Source organism: Oreochromis aureus, linkage group 20, assembly GCF_013358895.1.
Source record: "Oreochromis aureus strain Israel breed Guangdong linkage group 20, ZZ_aureus, whole genome shotgun sequence".
NCBI lineage: Eukaryota > Metazoa > Chordata > Actinopteri > Cichliformes > Cichlidae > Oreochromis > Oreochromis aureus.
The window spans coordinates 31,443,623-31,468,099 of record NC_052961.1 but is presented as its reverse complement, the minus strand read 5'-3'; the positions used below and the strand labels follow the sequence as shown (position 1 = coordinate 31,468,099).

Genomic DNA, 24,477 nt, shown 5'->3' with positions numbered 1-24,477 from the left:
TTGAAATGTATAATATATAAAAAGAATGTTAAGTACTAGTATTTTTTCTGTGCATCTTTCAATTTTTTGTTTGTTTGTAAACCTATAATTGAATGTAAGGTTTTTATAAACATCCTTACAGTGTTTCATATGTAACATTTATTATAATTAAATCTTCTATAATCATTACATTTTTAGGTTTGAACCTTTAAGTACATCTAGTGATGCTTCAGAGACTCAGGAATTTGAGAAATGGCTTAGATGTTGAGTATCAAACTGTATGTTATGTATGCTATATATAGTTTGATACACAGCACAATAAGCCGTTTCATCCATAAAATGTTGCTTTTAGAGTCTCTGAAGTTCTGAAACTGAAAATAAAATGTCCCATTCTTTCAGGTTGTTGACTTGTTCTTTTCTTTCTTTCTTTTTTTTTAACCAATGCTTGGATTCAAAGCATTTTGAATAAAATTTAATTATCACACAATTTAATGTTCTATGTAATAACGTAATAATTTCTCCCCATGGTCAAAGCTTGAGTAGTTGCTTGCTACAAATGTTAACATGAATAAGGTCATTGCTAAGGCACTGACAGACCGGCTAGTGCAGCTATTAGAAGACTGAGAGACCTAACTAAGGAGTTAGCCAAGGGCCACTGAGCAAAGAGCCAGCAATACACCCAATGGGACTAATTTGTAAGCAGTGCCCCTTATATCTTGTGTAAACATCACATCTAGCATCGCTGTCAGAGGCCTTGCTGAGGGCTCATGGTGTAGCTGAAGCTGAAATAGATACAGCCTTCTGCAGACCTTCTCCAGAAGGCCATGCATCTCTGTCTAATATGAAGAAATATGATAAACCTTTACTGCAGTCTATAAAGGGTCTATAAAGGGTCTATAAACCATTCTGCAGAGGAATTGTTTATTCAGCCAGATTTAAAACTCATCACAGTACAGAAAAAGCATCAGTGAAGGTCACAAATTATCTGATAGTTCACTATTATCTGTGCTTGTTCTAGTTGACCTCAGTACTGTTGATCATAATATTTCATTAATAATAATGCATTGGATTTATATAGCGCTTTTCTAGGCACCCAAAGCGCTTTACAATGACATTATTCATTCACACTCACATTCACACACTGGTGGAGGCAAGCTACGGTTGTAGCCACAGCTGCCCTGGGGCAGACTGACAGAAGCGAGGCTGCCATATCGCGCCATCGGCCCCTCTGGCCAACACCAGTAGGCGGTAGGGTAAAGTGTCTTGCCCAAGGACACAACGACCAGGACAGAGAGGCCGGGGATCGAACCGGCGACCTTCCGGTTACAGGTGCCCTTCCCAACCCCCTGAGCCACAGTCGCCCACAGAGATTAGATCATGCTGTAGGTATTAAAGGTAGTGAACTGCAGTGGTTTGAATCATATCCATCTAATAGACTTCAATGTGTTCATGTCAATGGGGAGTCTTCTTCATGCACAGTGGTTAATTATGAAGTTCCAAAAGTTTCTGTGCAGGGACCCATTCTGTTTACATTATACATACTTCCCCAAGGCAGTGTTATTAGATGGCATAGCATACATTTTTATTGCTATTCAGATGATCACTCCATCCACTTTTTTTCCCGCGTATCCAGGCCAGGTCACGGGGGCAGCAGCCTAAGCAGAGAAGCCCAGACCTCCCTCTCCCTGGCCACCTCCTCTAGCCTTTCTCGGGAAATACCAAAGCATTCCTAGGCCACCTGAGAAACCTAATCTGTTCAGTGTGTTCTGGGTCTGCCCCAGGGCCTCCTCTTGGTAGGACATGCCCAGAACACACAACCTCAGATGGCTCCTTTCCATATAGAGGAGCAGGGGTTCTACTCTGAGTCCCTCCTGGATGGACGAAGTCCTCACCCTATCTCTAACAGAAATACCAGCCACCCTTTGGAGAAAGCTCATTTCCACCACTTGTATCCACAATCTTGTTCTTTCAGTCACTACCCAAAGCTCGTGACCATAGGTGACGATAAGGACATAGACTGACCGGTATATTGAAAGATTCACTTTTACGCTCAGCTCTCTCTTCACCACGATGGACCTGTATGACGTCGGCATCACTAAAGCACCAATCTGTCTGTCCGCTTGCTTCTCCCCTCATTTGTGAACAAGACCCTGAGATCCTCCACTTGGGGCCGTAACTCTTCCCTTACCCGGCATGGGCACTCCACCCTTTTCTGGTTGGAGACCATGGCCTCAGATTTGGAGGTGCTGATTCTCATTCTTACCGCTTCACACTCGGCTGCGACGGTGAGTGTGAAGCGGTCTGCAAATTCAGAGGTACCGCCCCTGATCTCCAGGAAACATTGTAGAGGCATGTCAACCAAGACAGCCATACAATATCCAGAGCCTTCAGGAACTTAGGGCGAACTTTGTCCACCTAAGTGGCCCTGCCACCAAGGAGTTGTTAAGCTGCCTCAGTAACCTCCCTCCCAGAGATAGATGAGTTTCCTCCTCATCCCCAAACTCTGCTTTCTCTATAGAAGACATGTGAGTGGGATTAAGAAGGTCCTCGAAGTATTCCTTTCTCAGTTGAGGTCAGCAGTGCTCCCTTCGCACTATACATAGTGCAGGTATAGCACCGCTTTCCCCTCCTGAGTCACCTGATGGTTTGCCAGAATCTCTTCGAGGCAGACCAAAAGTCTTTTCTATGGCCTTTCTGAACTCCTCCCAACTTGAGCCACTGCCAGAGCTCGTGCCAGGTCTGTCCAGCATCCTCCCCTACCACTTTATCACTCAACACCAGATGGTGATCAGTTAACAGCTCAGCACCTCTCTTAAATCAAGTGTCCAGAACTTATGGCTGCAGATCTGATGATATAATTACAAAATAGATCATCCACCTGCAGCCTAGAGTATCCTGGTGCCATGTGTACATATGGACACCCTTATGTCAAACATGCTGTTCATTTCGGACAAACTGTGGTTTGCACAGAAGTCAAGTAACAGAACACCATTCGGGTTCAGATCTGGAAGGCCATTCTTTCCAATCATGATTCCCATGATGCACTTAGCGTTTCCCTTTCTCTCACCTCTTTTCACCCACAATAAGTTTATACTCTAAACCTAATTATCAGTTATTGTTAACCTCTGGGTCTCTTCCACAGCATGTTTTTTGTCCTGTCACCCCCAACCAAGAGGACTGCCCCTCCCTGAGCCTGGATCTGCTAGAGGTTTCTTTCTGTTAAAAAGGAATTTTTCCTTCCCACTGTAACCAAAGTGATCGTTTGATTGTTGGGGTTTTCTCTGTATAATTGTAGGGTCCTCATCTTACAATATTAATGTGAAATATGCTGAGGGACATTCAAACCATGGACTGATGTCTTCTTCAATTTTAAACCAACATTTTAAGTTAATATTAACGTAACTAATTGATAGATGTATTACTTGTTAAACAAACGTGTAAGCTACTACACTATGGTGCCACTGGACCAATATATATTTACTTATTTTTTCAAAGTTGTTTTGTTTTTCTTGTTGTAATCTCATGACTCCCTATATTAACCGAGATCTTCAACATGCATCCACATTCAAAACCAAACAAAACCAAAACATTTCTCAGCCTTCTCACTGGTTACTCTGTGTGTGTACGTGTGTTCCTGTGTGCGTAAGTGGGGTATATTTTGTGCATAGAAGGAGGGGAAGACATTATGTGTCTGTGGTTTACGTGTTTGGGGTGGATGTGGGTTCTGAGTAAACGTTTTCACATGCATTTAGTGGAATCCAAAGCATGCTCAGATGACTTGAGATAAAATTTGTTACATAAAAAAAGACCAAATAAACCTCTTGTTTTAACTGTGTTTCTCAAACCTTTTCATCAAGTATAAACCCACATCCACCCCTGCCAGATATTCTCCTTCATCAACACAACCAGGAATGTTTCAAATATATATGTTTTTATAAACCCAATATTATTTAGCCATCATTGACTAAGTGTGCATGAAATCTCTTTACAGACAGTTTCAAGTATTTATAGTAGTTCATTTAAGTTGCAATGCACGCCATACACACATAACCTTAGTCTCAAATTGTGGTCATAAATATTTTGTACTTGTAAATCAAATGCGTATTTGTGTACTGAGTTTTGTAACCTTGTAAACCCAAATATCTGAAAGTTTTATGTTTATGTTTTATGTTTGTGCATCTACAGATGAGAATTTGTGTGTGTGTAAAAAAGTTTTGTGTTTGTAAAAAATATTTACACGAGTTGCAAATTTTTTTGTTACAGTCTGGTTACAGATACAAAGCAAAAAACTATGTGTAAAACTCTGCGCTCAGGTTCCCTAATCCTAAAGTAATAATGGTATTTCTAACCACTGATATACCAAAACTTTATCCTTTCAGCAGCTACTGAAAGTTAGGGGACCTAGCTTCTATGGGATATTTATATAGAGATTTATATTAGAGATCTTCCAGCTTCAAACTGTATTACCCTTCCAGGACCTGAAGCTCTGTAAAGCAACCCTCCAACAGCCAAACCCATCTGTTCTGTGATTGGATTGTTAAATTTGTGATTGACATGACATTGACCAATCAGCTTAAAGGAAGAAAAATCGGGTCAGAATTTGTACTTGTAAGTTGAAATCCACATGCAGCCAGGAAACCTGAGCGCAGAGGTTTACACATAGTTTTTTGCTTTGTATCTGTAACCAGACCTTAACAAAAAAAATTTTGACTCGTATAAATATTTTTTGCAAAAACAAATCTTTTTTACACATACACAAATTCTCATCTGTAGATGCACAAACATAAAACTTTCAGATATCATGGTTTACAAGGTTACAAAACTCAGTACACAAATATGCATTTGGCTAACAAGTACAAAATATTTATGACCACAATTTGAACCCATAGTACTTAGGTAGGTATACCATACCACCTGAAACTGAGCGCATGTGACTCCATCTATATCCAATGACAAGGTTCTCTGCCTACACTGCTGATCACTTGTTGAGGCTCCAAAGGGGTCCTGTCTTCTTTGTCACTGGCCTTCAGAGGGTCTCCCCACCAATGTTGCACCCCAGTCAAGCGACAGGGGTGTCCTGGCACCTCTGCCAACACCAGCCTCCATGGAATGCCCTCCAGACATGCTGACCTCAGTGTAGTGGTAACACTACACACCTTTGGAGTGGGAGTCTCAAGTTCAGTTCCCACACAGCATCCAGTAAGAGTCCTGGCTAGACCTCCCAGGCTAAAAACCAAGCCCTGGAATGGTGTGACTATATCCGCAGCTGTGTATGATTGTGTATGTGACAAATAAAGCTTGGTTGTTGTTTGTCACCAGGCACCAGAGGATCTCCACCACTGATGTTGACCTCCAGCTAAGCAAAGCTGAGGTGCCCCATGTCCTTCTAATTTGTCTTGCCTCCACTACTGGTTTCCTGGCCAAATTCCAAAAGTTTTTGCCTCCTCTTATGGTCCCTAAGTTGCTTCAACTCTGCCATGGGCCACCTAGCCAGTCCCAAAAAACTCCCCAGAAGCAATGCCCCTTGCCAGTTTTTGTTTCTCCTTTGGACTAAGTTTACTAGCTATTTTTCTATTTTGGTCCTGACAACATGAGAATTCAGTGCCTCTGGACTAACATCACTCAAAATATTTTACCTTCCACAGACATTTTGGCAAAAGAAAAGCATAAAAGTCAAAGAAGAAAATTAAAATTAAGATGCAAAAATAGTTTGTTAGTATTAAATCACTGACATATAACTGCCTGATTTGTTAATTAAATTGTTTGCAAGTTTTTCAGTTGAATGTTTTGCTCTGTTATTTTTTTTAGATCTAATTCTGTGGCAAGTTATAGTTTTTCTTTTTCCTTTCAGACATCAAACAACAAGTGCTAACAATTTGAATAAAATAATAACAACAACAAAAGTGCTGAACAGCTACAACTCATCATTATCTTCTAAGAAAAATGTTTTCTTTTTTATTTAAAGGTTAAATTACGTCATGGGCATTATCATTTAATATTTTCCAAACTTTATCTTATGAAAAGTACATTATGTTTTTTTTTTCTTATATGTGTATATGTGGGTTATGTGTGCTGATGAATGTAAATGTAGATATTTGAATTTAACTAAATGTATATATAATATATAAATAATATATCTTCATTTTTATTGCAAATATGTTGTCATGTTTTTGCATCTAGTTTAAGATCTTGGCTCTCTTTTCTGGTTGTGGTTGAAGGGTTTTGGTTTCGGTACTGCTGTTTAACACGATTTTGGCCATATGGAAAAGAAAAAGAAAAAACTTATAAAAGACTTGCATAAGATGTGGCCTACTTCATATAGTGAATTATATAAGGCTTATATGATTTCCTCATGAAAGTGGCCACTTTCTCATTACTTTCATATATTGTTTTAGTAAGTATCCAAAAAATACACGTTTCATTTATATAATTTTTCAAGGGATCTTATATCTGTTTTCACTCTTGTATGCTTTTCATACAAGTTTCAGACAAGACAGATACAAACTTTATAAGATTTATATATATATCTTTTCCATATGGGTGCACACAGTTTTGCTGCCATCATTATTTAGCAAAAAACCAAAAACAAACCAAAAAAAAAAAAAAATATCATTGTCTGCTATCTTGGCTGCAGGGCATGCTCATGTGTTAAACACATATAGAACTGTTATGAAATCTGACACATTACTGAATAATAATATTTTAATAACACTTTTTGAGCCATCCATAGGTTGACTCGCTGGTGTTTCACATGCCGTGATGCATAATCCATTGCACTTGTCTTCTTCTGGGTTCTTGAAAAAGTCGCACAGTCTTGTGGAACAGTGTGTGTTTCCATGGTGTGCACTGACCTACAACAGGGTTGGTTTATGCACCCTGAGAGTCTTGTTTGGTGGGTAGCATGCCCTTTAATTTTGTATTCAGTTTGATACAGTAAAATTCATGAATTTAATGTTTAAGTAAATATTTAAAACACATGAAAGCATACATCTATTGTTTTTTTAAATATACACCTTTAAACACAGTTGGGAGCTGATTTTTCGTATGTGATCGCTGTTTCCTGCCTAGATAAACGATCTGGTTTCAGAAATGCAACCCAGAGGTTTGTGGCTTTTTTTCTGTTAAGCTAGTCTGGAGTTGATGGTGTCACTTATGCTTCATTTCTGATCAGGTCCCTGATAAATGTGGTCAAGTTGCCTCTGTGTGAATCTTACACTTAGATGTGAGAATAAATGCTCAGAATGTTCTCCTGTAATAATCAGATTTTCACAAAAATTATTACGAAACAACTCTTTTTTCAGGGCCCATGCATTGAAAAAGTCACCAACTGATGTCAAACTTTTTATTACTTTACCATTAGTTTATTTATTTTTAGACTTTCATTACATTTTCTTTTAAGTTTGGTTAGTGTGTCTTAGGGACAGTAATTAAGAGAGACCACAGACACAGAGGGAGTTATAATATGTAAGCTTGACAATGCTCCTTTGCTGTATTAAACCACTTAACCCTGACGTATAAATCATTCAAACATAACCAATGGACATAACTCAAAGAATGAACCACTGTCGTATTAACATATAACAGAAAAGTTGGTACCTTTAGACAGGATGTTACTAGCAGCATGTGGCAAAAACATGTGTTCTGTTCCCATTTCTTTATCTGCATGTAAGAAAAGTTGGAAAATGACGCAGAAAAAAAAATATTATTTTTGCAGCAACAAAGAGATTCTGATGATGATGATGCTGGCCTAAAAAATAATTTACTGTGTTCCTAAGAAATAGGAAAAAATGCAGCGCAGAGCAAATATCAGTGACAAATTGTAATCAGTATGTACAGAGGAGATCGAGACGGAACAGCAGTGAGTGTCTAAAGCCATTTATAAAACATAGTGGAGGCTCTGTCGTAGCTTGGGGCTGCATTTCAGCTTGTGGTGTTGCGGAATTGTCACAAATGATGGAATCATGACTGCAGGAAATGACTCATCATAAACTGCTTGGAACAGTGCTGGGCCAGGCATCCTATCAGCAGTTGAACTGGAGTTAAATCAGTCTATTAGCATTTCTTTTAAAATTATTAATAATAAAACAGCTATTGAATCAGCTATTAAAGGTTAAATTTACAGTTTATCAATAGTTGATAAATTTCACATTCTCATAAAATCAATAGTGTGATTTACTGTTGATATGTTTACACATTTTCTAGGTGCTACAGCATCAGAGGGAGTTTAAGTTTAACATAAAAAGGTGTTGTATAAGAAATGAGAGCACTTGTGTTTTACTTTTCTTTCAATCTAAGTTAACATTTGTCAGTCTAACTTTGGTGCTCATTTCCTTTTTTGTGGGGAGAGCCACGGCAATATAAGGCTGAACATATCACTTGTCTGCCTCACTCTTAAGTCATGAGCTGTGGTGATGATGTGGTTCCTGCTCCTGCTTCTCCAACTTGCTCACATTGAGCTGGTGATCTCACAAGGTAAGTTAATTTAGTTTCTTTAACTTTGAATAGTAGTAATGTTATTAATTAATAGCATTATTTTAAATTAAAAATCTTTAATATATCTTTGAAATCTTTAAAATGTTTGAAGTGAAATCTCCCTGTGTGTGTGTGTGTGTGTGTGTGTGTGTGTGTGTGTGTGTGTGTGTGTGTGTGTGTGTGTGTGTGTGTGTGTGTGTGGTGTGTTCAGGTGAGATACAGCAGTGATAAAGGTGTTACATATTAAATATGGTGAAAGTGTTTTTATAAACAGGTTATATGAGACTGCAGCTCAAAGGAAACCAGTCAAATGTGTTTAGAAATATGTTGCTAAATATATTAAAATAATAAAGTAAAACATAAAAGCATACAAACAAATAATTATTAGTATTATTTTTTTTTTAACTTGTATTCAGATGTTATGGCACGAACAAAAGTGTAACATTTTATCCTTTGCAGTTCCCAAAAGTAAGTCATGAAACAAATCATAATAATAATAATAAGAATAATTTGCTGTATAAACCTTGTATGTTCCTAGCTGAGGACAAACTGATTCTAAAAAATGGAAACAAAGGAGGCTACCCATGTGAAGGCTACCTTGAAGTCTACCATAACAACATATGGGGCTATGTTGGTGATACACACTGGGACAAGAACACTGAAAAAGTGGTTTGTAAGAGCACTCACTGTGGGGAACCTGTGGAGGGCTCAGTAACAGATATTCTTAAGCCTTCAGAAGACAGACCGATCTGGCTCAATGAACTGAAGTGTGAAGGAGACGAGAGCGCTCTGTGGGAATGTAAACATCCTGGTTGGAAATCCAACTATTACTCAAAGCTCACAGTGAAAAAAATTATATGTTCAAGTAAGTTTCTCTGTTTTTTGTTTCTGTTATTTTTATGTTGTTGGTGGTGGGTTTTTTAGTGAGCTCGGTGACAACAACTCTTAGCTAAAGGTTGTTAAGGTACATTAATGGAAATGACTTGATAAGATCGATTGTGATGTTTGTTGGTTTTTTGTCTGTGTTTGTATTTGGCTGGTTTATGATTGTGCTCTTCAAGGTAATATCACATTAAGCCTGGATGGACCCAAATGTGCTGGAGCGGTCCAGTACTCCATTGATGGCAAATCGGGTTACTTTTGTAAAGACAGATTGGGTAAGAGTGTGATTCATTCATGTATACATTTGTAGGTTCTTTTCTAAATGTTAACTGTACATAACATCAGAGGAGAAACAAAGATAACTTTTTCTCAGTAAAATGCAAATGCAGTAAACAATAGACAGCAACTCAGAGACAGCGTTTAAGATCAGTGTAGTGCAATTATGGTTAAATAATTCTAAACTAATGTCAGATAGTTTTAAATTTTAATTGACTCATATTTTTTAATAATTATTGTAATTAAGTTACTTATTAAAATATCATTCAATGAAGATTTTCACTAAGACAAATAATGATGATATGTTTCATTGTATAATTCCTAATCAAAAATAAAAATGAAGATACTTAAGGAAAGTTACTTTTCACCATTGATACTTTTATATTCAGACACTATAGTCACAGAATTAGAAGATAAGATAAGATAAGATAAGATAAGATAAGATAAGATAAGATAACCTTTATTAGTCCCACGCGTGGGAAATTTGTTTTGTCACAGCACGAAGTGGACAGTGCAAAAGTTATGAAGCAAAAATTAGAATAAAATAAAATAAGAATAAATACAGTACACAACTGTACAGAATAGAAGCTTCAACATTGTCTTGTTAAGCCTGAAATACTAAAGTATCACACTAAAGAAAATCTCTCTGTGCTAAATTATCAGATTCATGCTACAATCAAATATCTTCTGTGTTTCAAAGGGCAGAAGAGTTCCACTACTGCGAAATATTCTTCTTCTTATTTAATGGTGTACTACTTCGATCACGTTTTAAAATGTCTTACACTATTTTTGATTAACAAAAAATATATAATTCCTCTCTATTAAAGAAAAAAAAGAAGCCAATCTTCTGTGTAAAAATCTCGGGTGTGGTGAATTCAAAGAAATTCTTCCCCTAAAATGGATCGATAGTGAAAGATACAGAAGCTCATCAAAGATGAAGCTCGATTGTTCAGCCTTTAAAAATGCAGACCCAGATAATCTGTGGCAGTGTGTGAATGGCAAACAGGACAATTCAGCATCATGCAAACCTGTTTCTATCATATGTGAAGGTAACACACACACAGACACACACACACACACACAGTTACACATTACGTAAACTGATTGTGTTACATATTAAATATGGTGAACGTGTTTTTATAAACAGGTTTTATGAGACTGCAGCTCAAAGGAAACCAGTCAAATGTGTGTTCTGGCCAGCTGGAAAAAGAAGAAAATAACAACTGGGTACCTGTTCAACAGGACAACTTTACTTTTGATGTGTGCCAGCAAATGCACTGTGGTAACTCTCTCAGCCCAAACAACAGCACAAACAAAAACCTTGATGTGACATGCACAGGTAATTCAACACATTTATATTCCAACACAAACAACTTCCAAGCAAAAACTTCACACTGTAAAACTGCTCTCTCTCTCTCTCTCTCTCTCTCTCTCTCTCTCAGATGAAGTTAAAGTAGTTCTGCACTCTGGTAAAGACAGCAAGTGCTATGGTACAGTTAATATTGAAGTGAATGGTTCAGTTAATCCTGTGTGTGCCTCCACCTGGACTAAAAAGGAAGCTGAATTAGTCTGCAAGGAGCTTGGATGCGGGAAAGTGAGTTTTCCAGTTTAGTCACCATAAGTTACCTGTTGTTCTGATACATGGATACTGAGTGTATCAGAAACTGTCCATACAGCAGTGCTACTGGATTTATTGTGATAAGTGTACTAATGTGCACCATTAATACTGGATGAGTATCAATGAAATAATGCAAACTCATAAATGCTTTGTTCTAGCTGATTTATACTAAAGTCGAACGTCGAAATTCAAGAGGGATAATGGACCATGTGAGCTGCAAAGGCAGCGAGTCCTCACTGTGGCACTGTCCTGCTAAGCATGACAAGAACATCCAGTGTTCAAACCAACCTTATGTGGTGTGTTCAGGTGAGATACAGCAGTGGAAATGTACAGAGTGGCTGCTGATGGCCTATGTCTGCTTTTATAATGGGATTTTAAATTCTGCAATAAATTCTCTGCTGAGAGAGACAATGAGTTACTTCATTCAATGAAACTGTGACATTGTTAAATTCTAATTAATTTTTTCCAAAATGTGTTCAGTAAGAGTTTAATTTAATGTATTTATTCTTTTTGTGTTTCGTGGCTGATAAATCTCTTATTGTCATGGTACAGGCAGTGTGGAGGTGAAACTGGCAGATGGTCCTGGAAGATGTGCTGGAAGATTGGAGATAAAGCATGAGGGCCAGTGGAGGAAAGTTCCTGCAAACAGATGGACAGAGGATCAGTCAGCAGCTGTCTGCAAACAACTGCAATGTGGGGAAAAAGGCAAAACTGAAAAATTCAGTCAGGGTTCTGGTAGCTTCCTGTCAATAACGTGTCCAACAAATAAGAAGATATCAAACATATCTGAGTGCTTAACAGAAAACTCAGACAACCAATTTTCAAATCGAGAAGTGGAAGCAGTTGGAATCACCTGTGAGGGTGAGTGTCACGTGCCCTTTGACCTTGTTGCTGTGTATAACTGTTATAAGTAATTACACATGTGTAGCAAATGATAGTGCTTTCCCAAAGTTAACATACTAAAATATAATAAAATGTTAGAACCAGGAAAAAGACATTTTCATTCATCGATGTCAGTCGAAGTGTTTTTTTCTCCTCTGCTTAGTTACACGCTTCTGTTTAGTAAATCATCAAGTCTAAGGTCTAAATATACTTACCTGTGAAAATCCAACTAGAAATCCAAATAAACAATTTGTATTTTGTGAAAAAGTCATTAGGCTTTTTTGGGTGCCAAATGTCTTTGTTGGTAGATTAGCAGACTAATTACAGACAAAACAATGTTTGCCCACATAGTGGAGTGTTTACCAGGCTCTCACACCTTGGCCAGTAGAATAGAATAGAATAGCCTTTTATTGTCATTGTAAATTTACAACAAAATTGTGGGGGCTCCTCGCCAAGTGTGCAGAAATAAAATATAAATAGTAAGACAACAGGAATAAATAACAAGCATGCTTCATTGCTTTTAATGTCTTTACATTTCCTCCATCTTAATTCTAAAAAATCTGAGGTTGTCAGTTCTTACAGCAACACCGAATCATCATTTAAGAGCCTTCGTATCATTTTTGGTACTGATTTGAAATTTGAATCTCACATCTCAAAGCTCATCCAATCTATTTCTCTCATTTAATTAGGAAACATCACAAATTTCAGACCCTTACTGACACTCAGTAATGTGGAACTTTTACTGCACGCTTTAATTTTCTGTCGTCTTGATTACTGTGACTCACTTGTCCCATGCACCTCTCGGTCCTCTTTAGCTCGTGTTTAGCTGGTCCAGAATGCAAAAACAAAAACAAAAACTAGCTGGTGCTCATACATATATATAATGCTTTTCTACTCCTTTAGAGCACCCAGACCGTGTTTTGCTGCAAGTAGTAGAGATTCATTAATCTGCTCAGCTATCAGCAAAGACATTCAGCATTTTAAAGTCAAAGCAGTTTTTACTACAAGCCCAATTCACCCAGTCACAAGCACACATTCATGCAGTGCTTTAACTCTGTGTCAAAGGGCTTTGTCTAACATTCACGCATGAACCACTGACCTTTCAACAGGTAGACGACCTGCACAGCCACTTACTGTATATCACGTTTCTCTCTTTGTGTCCATCAGGTCACAAGATGGTGTTTTTGAGTGGAACCTGTTCTGGTCATGTGGGGATAGAGCATGGCAGAGAAATCTACTGGCTCTCTGGGTCTAAAGAGACATGGAACCAAGAGTCTGCAGACACAGTGTGTCAGCAGATGCATTGTGGGAACGCTGCCAGCTTTTCTTTCAATTCTACGGCTGATATGATTAATAAAGTTTGGAAAGACTCTTTTAGCTGCTCATCCAGAGAAAAGTCTCTTTCTGAGTGTAGCCAAACTACACCTCTGCCTCCTGACCACCAAACTTCTACTGCCTATGTGAAATGTTCAGGTAATGTGAAATGTGAATGAGTTAAAGTATAAAACTAAGACTAAAGTCATTATGGAATTGATTTATTGTGTCACTAGTTGTAATGTGATCCACTCAGAAGAGACAATTTATTTATAACAGACTTTACCTTTTAATGTCCATAGATGTACATTCACTTCCTTGTTTTCTCTCAATCAAGTTTCTACTATTTTCAGTTTTTTCTGAAACCCAGCTCGGTCTAAGAAGTTGTGAAATATCTGCTGATACTAGTTTCCTCTTAACTTTTGCTTTTTCAATGTCACAACAGGAAATATTGAGATGAGGTTGACGAACAGCTGCTGGGGAAAAGTCAGAATTCGTGTAGAAGGCAAGGAAGGAGATATGTGTGCAGACACCTGGACAGAAGACAAGTCTGTGAAGCTGTGTGAAAAGCTGAACTGTGGGACGCCCATAAAAGCCCACAACAGTCCCAAAGATGGTGATATCCTCTTCAAGAGTTTACACCCGACAAGTCAGACTACTGACCTGACACAGAGCATCTTTGTCAAAAACCAGGACAATGATAACTCCTGTAAACAAAAACCAGCCTATGTTGTTTGCTCAGGTAATTAATTGTTTTTTAAAAATATTTTTATATTGCAAAAAAATATTACGTGTCTGGACTGTCCTTTTTAAAAAGTTTCATTTTTAACTGATTTGGACCCTTTGGAAAAAAGTGCCAGTTTTATTGCTCCAGTTTATTGGACTCTTGATTCTTCAGTCACTAAGTTATGCTATGCAGATGACACCCAGCTCTCCATGTCCATGAAGCCAGACAACACACACCAATTAGTTAAACTGCAGGAATGTCTTAAGGACATAAAGACCTGGATGGCCGCTAACTTTCTGCTTCTTAATTTAGATAAAACTGAGGTTATTGTACTCGGCCCTGAAAATCTTAGAAATATGGTATCTAAGCAGATTCTTACTCTGGATGGCATTACCTTGGCCTCCAGTAATGCTGTGAGGAACCTTGGAGTCATTTTTGACCAGGACATGTCCTTCAATGCACATATTAAACAAATATGTAAGACTGCTTTCTTCCATTTGCGCAACATCTCTAAAATTAGAAATATCCTGTCACAGAGTGATGCTGAAAAACTAGTTCATGCGTTTATTACTTCCAGGCTGGACTACTGTAATTCTTTATTATCAGGATGTCCTAAAAACTCCCTGAAAAGCCTTCAGTTAATCAAAAATGCTGCTGCAAGAGTCCTGACAGGGACTAGAAAGAGAGAGCAGATTTCTCCCGTTTTGGCTTCCCTTCATTGGCTTCCTGTTAAATCCAGAATTGAATTCAAAATCCTGCTCCTCACATACAAGGTCTTAAATAATCAGGCCCCATCTTATCTTAATGACCTTGTAGTACCATATCACCCTATTAGAGCACTTCGCTCTCGCTCTGCAGGCCTACTTGTTGTTCCTAGAGTATTTAAAAGTAGAATGGGAGGCAGAGCCTTCAGTTTTCAGGCCCCTCTTCTGTGGAACCAGCTTCCAGTTTGGATTCGGGAGACAGACACTATCTCTACTTTTAAGATTAGGCTTAAAACTTTCCTTTTTTCTAAAGCATATAGTTAGGGCTGGACCAGGTGACCCTGAATCCTCCCTTAGTTATGCTGCAATAGACGTAGGCTGCCGGGGATTCCCATGATGCATTGAGTTTTTCCTTTCCAGCCACTCACTATGTGTTAATAGATTTTCTCTGAATCTATTATTGTACAATCTACTGTACAATATAAAGCGCCTTGAGCCAACTGTTCCTGTGATTTGGCGCTATATAAATAAAATTGAATTGAATTGAAGTTACAGCATACCAGAATTTAAAAAGCAAACAAAAATACATTGATCTGTTTTTAAATGTTCCTTCAAATGTTTTAAAATATCTGGGTAAATACTGTTTTTCATAATTAAGCTCATTTGTTTTAAAGAAGCAAATATAAATCTTTCTGAAGCTATCAGACTAAAATTCTTTTCACTAAGATGATGATGGTTCTAGATGCTTAAAATTACAATTCAAATAAAATAAGAGTTTTGTAAATATATGGTATTATTTTGATATTCTTTTGTTTCAGGTAGTGTCAAGCCCAGATTTAGCATTCCCAGTTACAAATGTTTTGGAAACGTAGAGGTGGAGTATGAGGGGAAGTGGATCCCTGTGTGCGAGGATGCTCTCAAAGACACTAACAATCGAAACACCATCTGTCAGGAGCTTAAATGTGGTGATGCTGTCGAGACTCTTCCCTACTTTGGACCTGCACCAACAGATAAATTAGCCATTTTAAACCTAAACTGCATTGCAAATGCTAACAGTCCATTATCTGCATGCAGCAGTATTACTGCTTCTACAGCTGCCTGCAAACATGGTGGCCTCCGATGCTCTGGTGTGTATAATGATCTTTGTGTCAGCAGTTTCTTAATTATTCTTTGCTCCTTCAGCCTAATTTTAAAATAAAGGGTTTGAAACTGAATTTAAATTGAAACAAACTGAGACTAGTTTGTATTTCAGAAAAATGTTGAGATAAAAATAATGCTGCGCTCAAACTTTGACATGCTCGCCTTCAAAGGTTACTTTTAGTGAAATAAAGGTTAGAAGTTTAACATCCTCACCTCCATTAATTATATTTGTTCTACTCAGTTTTACTCTTTTCTTTTCTGCTTGTTGTCCATGTCACCAGTATGTCTCTGCCACACAGTCTGACTCACTTAAATAATGTCTGTAATCAGCTGGAAACAGCTAGCCTGTGCAGTCTGATGGTTATAAAAATATTTCTGTCATCAGTTGTCATCTCTTTGTTATCACTCTATAAAATCATTTTATTTACACAGCAGTCAGCAGGTTAGCTAAACTTTAAAAACTTTAAGTTGATGCAGGATCATAATGTCATTTCTGTGTGCAGAGTGTGTTATTTATATCATTCAGATCCTGTTGATTACATCATGTTTTGTGAACGTTTTATTTCTCTTGTCTGTCTCAGAATGGAGGACGATGGTACCTGACAAAAAGGCCTGTAGTGGAACAGTGTTGGTTCACTGGAGACAGGGACCCAGTGCTGTTTCCACGGAAAGCTTCAATGAAACTGAGAAGGAAAAGCTTTGCCAGGATATGGACTGTGGTGGACACCAATCAACAAATGAAAACCACCCCCAAACAATTGAAATAGATTCTTTTTGGAACAAAAGCTTCAGCTGTGGTAAAAATCCAGGAAGCATTTGGGAGTGTGAAAATAAAACCAGTCCCTCAAGGAAGGAGCCAGTCTTTATTGAATGCCAAAGTAAGATTTATATCAGCAGGACTGATCTTAAATGATCACAGACTTTTTACATTTGCACTGGAAACACTGAAGAGTGAAACAAGACTCTAGGAGTGTGAAAGAGAATTATTCCAGATACACTGGATAAAGTAACAAACCAAAGCTAAAAGTGTTAAATGAACTATTTGATTATAGAATAGAATAGAATAGAATTCAACTTTATTGTCATTGCACATGCACAGGTACAGGGCAACGAAATGCAGTTTGCATCCATCCAGAAAGTGCTTTAGCCGTGATATAGCTATGTTACAATATATATTAGCAATAATATAGATGTTTAAGTATATTACAGAAATGGGTCTATTATGGTATGTTATAATGTACACGGTGTGAAGTATGTTATGAATATTCTATAACTATAAGTATGTACAGGTTGTAGTGAGTACAAGCTATGAACAGGATATAAATATGAAATAAAAACTATACAGAAATCTGAGATATACAGTTATACAGAAATGTGAACTATGCAAGTTACAAACAGTTGTAGGATTAAAAATTATCATATGTACAGAATGATATTTACACAGAACTATACAGTAGTGCAGTTAGGATAAGTGAGATATGTGGATAATTGTGATAGTGATAAAGTGCTAGTGGTTGTGGGTGTGTGTATGTTCAGACCATGAGTTTAATGTGGGTCAGATGTCAGGAGGCAGAGTTCAGGAGTCTGACAGCTGTGGGGAAGAAGCTGTTCCGGTACCTGGTGGTCTTAGTCCGGAGGCTCCTGTAGCGCCTCCCAGAGGGCAGGAGGGTGAAGACTCCATGTGCTGGATGACTGGGGTCTTTGATGATTTTCCCAGCCCTTTTCAGACACCGCTTCCTGTAGATGTCCTTTATGGCAGGAAGTGGTGCTCCGGCGATGCGCTGGGCAGTTTTCACGACCCTCTGCAACGCCTTCTGGTCCGAGGCAGAGCAGTTCCCGTACCAGACTGTTATACAGTTGGTCAGGATGCTCTCAATGGTGCAGCGATAGAAGTTCACCAGGATGTCTGAGGACAGGTGGTTCTTCCTCAGAGTCCTCAAGAAGAAGAGGCGCTGGTGAGCCTTCTTGACCAGCTTGGAGCAGTTGGTTGTCCAGGTGAGATCCTTGGAGATGTGGACTCCCAGGAACTTGAAGCTGCTCACACGCTCCACAGCCGTCCCCTTAATGTGGATGGGTGGATGTGGGTCAGCATTCCTCCTGTAGTCCACGATGAGCTCCTTAGTCTTCTCAGTGTTAAGCAGCAGGTTGTTTGTGTCGCACCACTCAGCCAGACGATCCACCTCCTCCCTGTAAGCGGTCTCATCGTTGTCACTGATGAGGCCAATCACCGTGGTGTCATCTGCAAACTTAATGATGGTGTTGGAACCATCAGCAGGTCTGCAGTCATGGGTGAAGAGGGAGTAGAGGAAAGGGCTCATCACACAGCCTTGTGATACACCGGTGTTCATTGTGATTGTAGATGAGCAGCGGTTATCCAGTCGGACATGTTGAGGGCGGTTGGTCAGGAAGTCCAGTAATCATTTGCAGATGAGGGAACTGATGCCCAGGTCTGTCAGTTTCCTGATGAGTTGTGAGGGGTGGATTGTATTGAATGCTGAACTGAAGTCTATAAACAGCATTCTGGCGTAGGTGGTGTTGTTGTTGTCCAGGTGTGAGAGGACAGAGTGCAGTGCGATGGAGACTGCATCCTCTGTGCTCCTGTTCTGGCGGTATGCAAATAGGTGGGGGTCCAGGGTGGTGGGGAGACAGGATTTGAAGTGTGCTAGGACCAGCTGCTCTAAGCACTTAGTGATGATGGGGGTGAGTGCTACTGGGCGGTAGTCATTGAGGCTAGATGGGTTGGAGTTTTTGGGTATCGGGACGATGGAGGTGGATTTGAAGCAGGCCGGTACCACAGCGTGGGCCAAGGACAGGTTGAATATGTCTGTGAGCACTCCTGCAAGCTCCCCAGAACACGCTCTGAGAACACGCCCGGGGATGCCATCAGGACCTGCAGCCTTGTGGACATTGATCCTGCTCAGCACCGCTCCTACATCGGTGGGGGAGAGAGTCAGAGGTTGGTGGTCTGGCATCATGTCTGTTTTGGTTGTGGTTGTGGGGTTCCCTCGCTCAAAACGAGCATAAAAGTTGTTGAGCTCGTTGAGGAAGGAGACATCAGAGGATGCGGGGGAGGGTTTGGTGGACCTGTAGTCTGTAATGGTCTGGAGTCCTTGCCACATGCGTCGGGGGTTGGAGTTGGAGAAGTGTTCTTCTACCTTCTTTTTGTAATGGTGTTTGGCTTTTTTGATGCCCTTCTTTAGATTAGCCCTGGCTGTACTGTAGGCGTGTGCATCTCCTGACCTAAAGGCAGTGTTGCGGGCCTTCAGGAGGAGACGAACATCCCGATTCATCCAAGGCTTCTGGTTGGGGTACATGGTGATCCGTTTCTGGGTGGTGACACTGTCTGTGGTTTTGGAGATATAATCCAGTACAGATGAGGCGTACTGGTCCAGGTCTGTGTGGGTGAACATATTCCAGTCTGTGTTTTTAAATCTGTCATGGAGCACTGCGTCTGTCCCCTCTGGCCACACTTTAATTGTCCTCACAGCAGGTTTCACACGTTGGATGAGTGGTGAATACCTAGGTGTGAGGAACAGGGAGAGATGGTCCGATTGTCCAATGTGGGGGAGGGGTGTTGCTTTGTAGGCTCCAGCCAAGTTGGAATAAACATGGTCTAAAGTCTTGTCTCCTCTGGTGTGGCAGGAGACATGTTGGTGGAATCTGGGGAGGACTGTCTTTAAGTTGGTGTGGTTGAAGTCGCAGGCAACAATAAAAGCAGCCTCGGGGTGTTTATTCTGGTGTTTGTTAATGGCTGCAGAAAGTTCTTATGGATTATGGACTTGTGCTTCATATTTTGACTTTGTAGTGCAGAGATGATTAACTGATCATTTCTACTTCAGTGCTTTATGTCTTTATCAATACTTGACTGCAGTGTTTTATTGCTTTCCTTCCCAGAGGAGCCCAATGTCAGCCTTTCACAGAACTGTAGTGGGGAAGTGAGGATAGATGGCGTTCCAGTGTGTGCTAGTAACTGGGATCTATCCTATGCACACAAAGTTTGCCAAGAAAAGCTTTGTGGCAATGCTGTCTTCATTAAACCCAAAGCTCCATCAAAGGGTTCAGGTAACATTTACCATGTCAGCTGTGAAAAGTACCATTCCATCATTGGCCAGTGCAGGAGGACTAAAGGAAAGTGTGACACAAATGTGGTGTTCATTACTTGTAGTGGTAAGTGTGAGTCCATACACCTCTCTTTCTATAGACTCATTCACATATACAGTACATACATGTATGTCCTCTGTTAATTATGGTAGTATTTTAATTCATTATCTTGGGAGTGATTTTTATTTATTTTATAAAAAGGAAGGTTTCATTAAATAAAAATGACATTGTCAAGTTCTTTATAAGATAGTGAAGCCACAAATAATTTGCACTGCAAACCATGACATTGATAGTCTGATCGGTTTTGTCAAGAATATTTTTTGAACATTTTTTAAAAATATGTTGAACACTGTAACTTTAATAAATGTAAAATGATGACAGGTGCTTGCTTTGCTCCTAGTGATTTTGCTAAAGCTAAGTTGACCATCTCTAACATCATATTTGTCAGACAGAAGTGGATGAGCTTGTTTCCTTAAATTCCTTCTTTAAACACAGTTTCTTTGCTTTTACAGAAAGTGTAAAGTTCCGCACCACTGAAAAGGAGAAACCATGAATCCATCAATTAATTACTTGTTTTTGACAGAAAGACACTTTTTGTATTCTGTAAATCTGAGCTGACTTACTTTGGTCAGTGTGATACAGATAAATTATGACTGAAACTCACTGTGACTGAATCCAGAAAAAATAATAAACTGACTGTGTTTGATTTCAGACTATGAAAAACATCCCTCTATATCCATAGCACCTATTATCATGGGTGTGAGACTTCTTGTTGTGGTGATCTTGACTTTTGTATTTGTACGATTCTGTGTCAAGAGAGCGAGGAGGTCCAGAGCTTCATGTGAGTATATTTATTACATGACGTATACACATGGCTTGTCTCACTTTTAATTGAAAACCTTAAAAAGTGTAAAAATCCTGATTGAATATGAGATCATCCTTTATATTCCAAGTTTAAAACCAAAGAGGGTGTTGCAGACTTTTTGCCACAAGAGGGCAGTCTATACAGCCATTTCAAATAACACCATCACTGCTGCTGACTGAACAAGCAGCACATGAGCTCAACCAAACACTGCTTGATTGAAAATGTAAATACAGAACTGGAAAAATTAACCACACCTGTTCTTGTGTTGTGTTTTTCCTGCTCTTGTGCACCTTGTTACCTCACTGGTACATTAGCACAGTGCACTGGTGAGACAGTTGTTGTTATGTACTGTATGAGTAAATGTGTAATGCTGTAACCTTTCAGCAAGAATGCTGCCAGGGAAAGAACTGGAGTTTCAAGGTGGGGAACATGAAGATGTCACTGACAAAGAAAATGAGATGGAAGACTTCAGTTGTGGTGGTGAGTCATTAAGTCTTTCATTCGTTTTATATTGTCTTTTTCCCCCTAAACAAATCTTTAGCTTAGTGTCATTTACACACTGTACATCATTAAGATCACTATTTTAGTTTGGAAATATAAAAAGCAGCAACACCTTTAACACTTTTTTTTAAAACTTTACACTAATAATATTACTTATCATTAGATATTAATTGAACAAATTATTTTTTTTCTTTTGTAAGTTATTTCTACCTAATTGTATTGCATCAAGAACTGCAGTCTCTCTGCTTATAAAAAAAAAAACCTCACCTGAATTAAATTAGACTTTTATCCCTTCTGATGTTGTCTCCTTGTGCACTGCTACTGCTGCTCCCTGCTGACCATTCGAAGACATACACTTTCAATTTCACCAAAATTTCACAATGAACCTGAACAGAGATATAAAACAGATGCAAATGCAAAATTCTCGCATCATTGGTGATGAGAGTTAGGTCTCTGGATACAAAGACCAGTGTTTTTTAGTCCAGATTGTCAAAACCCCAGAAATAGCATCGTCAGGAGCATGACCAGGAACAGCGCTTATTTGATTGACTGAAAATATGTCAAAAGTGAAAACAATCTGTCAGCCAATCGGCCACCATGTTTCCACTCACAGTCCAGTGAAAATGCAAATATTTTTAAGCTGCAAACACACAGCTTTCACTCGCCAGATGTGCCTCATTGCAAAGCAGCACTTTTTAACATAATGCAGTCTAAGTCTGTGATAATAATCTTAAAGTAGAATTTTCACCTTTGACACTGTCTCAAACTGAAAATGTATACATTTCCTATTTATTAAGATGTTCTTCTGTGCCAGAGTTCTTTTTATAAAACTATTTGCCTATCTTAGATTTATCTCAGATCATTCCTATTAAACTGTCCTTTTCAGGATGTGAGGTTCAGTTGTCTTTGAAAAACAGTCACAGATCTGGCATGTGGGAGTTTTTTGGGAAATATTTGTTTTTTAAAAAGCCAGCATGGTGTAAGTGTTCTCTTGCTATTTTTCATTCAGGTGTCAGATCAGAGGCTGAATTAATCTCAGAGAAGGATGATATTCAAGCAGATGAGGCTCGACCCCTGACCTTTCCAGGCACTACTGCCATCAACATCAACACACATAAAGGTGTCCATAATGAAAGCACTGGAGCTCTAAACTAGTTTGTTCACAGTGTTTCCATTTTAATATAAGTAAATGGCAAATAAATAAAAATAAATAAGACTAATCAATGTTTAACACGTGTCATCTGTTTTTCTTTGTGACAGATGGGGTGACCTATCAAGTGGAAAATCCAGTGGAGAGTTTTGACGACATCGATACAATCCCTGGAACCACACTGACTACAGCAGAGGTCCATGTCAGCCACACATGACTTAAACACAGCAGCCCCAGGATTGGTGCGAAGGAATGAGGACTAAATGAAAAACAATATTAAAATCTTTAAATGCAATATACATTTAATGAAATGGCTGAAGGAAAACTATATTTGATGCAAGAACTTGCTGTAAAAACAAAAACAATCTCTCTTTTGATACTGTATAGCAAAAACTGTTTAATGCAAAATGTATAAGAGTGATAAGGTATTACTCTGAGTAAAATATGATCTTTAAAGCATAAATATTCAATATCTTGTGGTTGTCGTCTTGATATTTTCAATGTGTCAGTAGATGGTCGTTGAGACACCAGGGTCTCAGTTGTAGTAGTGCTAAGCTGGTCTGTTTAGTCTTCATCTTAAAAATGCTCAACTTTACAAATAAAAAACTATTAGATTTCATTTATTATCTTTTGTGTTTATTTCTTCTCATGGTTGTAGCTGTTTTTTCTGCAGCTAATTTAGGGCTAATTTTCACATTCATGACAAATGTTCACAGAACACGTTTTTCTATAACTCACCCAATTTGTTTATTTTTCTTAAACTTAAGAATAATTAAGGTTGTGACTGTTGTGAGTGTCAGGTGGGTGATCTTTCAGTCTGTTTAGCTTCTTTGGCAGGTACATTTTATTTTAAGACTAGCCTCCAGTCCCCGGGGCAAAAAGGGGGGAGATCTTGTTTATTTGGCTGTAACAAGAGCTTGGTAATATAAGTCCCGTAAATCTCTGAATCTCAACTAAGAGCTCATATAAACCATTTCTACAACCACCAAACACAGTGAAAGCAGCAAGCTAGTCAAAGCCTGGCGCATTTGTCAAAAAAATCAACACACTGATTCAGAAACTGATTCAGAAAAGTTTCAAAAAACAAACATTTTTAGGCATGTAAATAAAGTTAAATAATTTCTGCTGTTCAATACCTAAGATATTTCAACTGACATATGTTGCCAAAATGTAGCAAACTGCAAAACACCTGGCTTTCTATTCATTAAAAGTGCTGTAATCTTTCACTGTTTTACTTCAGGAGCATAAATCTTTGCACAGACAATGTCGATATGTTGATTTGTTTTTTTCCGGAGTTAAATGTGAACCGAAGCATATTTTCAAAGTGTTTATGTGCAATAAAATCCAAAAATAAATTATACTTACTTTTTCTATATTCCAGCTTCTGTAACTTTGATCTAGTAACATTTGCTGTAATGTTTACACCTCTGATGAAATCTCATAAATGTTAGCTTTATTTTGATACCAAGATTGTTTAAATAGAGTTTGTAATTGCAGAGAAATGCAGGCTCAGAAAGCCACTTGGTGAATTACAGGCTAGTTAGCATTAGCATGCGATTTGAAATCAGGGTGAATTATGGATGTATTGCTGACCAAAACTTACCAGCCAATATTACCGTTGAGCTGACATTACATTTTGTTTTTACCATGGGACACTGGATAGATGAATAGCACTGACATAAAATGAGTGACATGTTTAGGTTTGATCCTCTGAGTGCATCTCCTAATGCCTGAGAGATAAGCTGTTTCATCAACAAGACGTTTTGAGAGTCACTGAAGTTCTGAAACTGAAAATGAAACAACATTCTCTATTATGACTTAAGAATTTATGCCAATGGCCAAAATTAGAGCAGCTGCTTACTACAA

The 24,477-nt window shown here is 38.6% G+C and overlaps 1 protein-coding gene across 1 annotated transcript; it reads left to right on the top strand.

Moving 5' to 3' along the window:
* The first annotated feature begins 8,390 nt into the window (after window positions 1–8,390).
* Window positions 8,391–23,191, top strand: LOC116315608 (scavenger receptor cysteine-rich type 1 protein M160). The gene is made up of 17 exons (XM_039604575.1): window positions 8,391–8,451; window positions 8,990–9,316; window positions 9,513–9,608; window positions 10,437–10,658; window positions 10,757–10,948; window positions 11,052–11,203; window positions 11,386–11,533; window positions 11,780–12,088; window positions 13,277–13,582; window positions 13,869–14,165; window positions 15,673–15,981; window positions 16,576–16,872; window positions 19,889–20,161; window positions 20,808–20,936; window positions 21,345–21,440; window positions 22,471–22,581; window positions 22,722–23,191. The coding sequence occupies exons 1-17, from the start codon at window positions 8,391–8,393 to the stop codon at window positions 22,826–22,828; spliced, it is 3,432 nt and encodes a 1,143-aa protein (XP_039460509.1). The 3' UTR covers window positions 22,829–23,191.
* The last annotated feature ends 1,286 nt before the right edge of the window (window positions 23,192–24,477 follow it).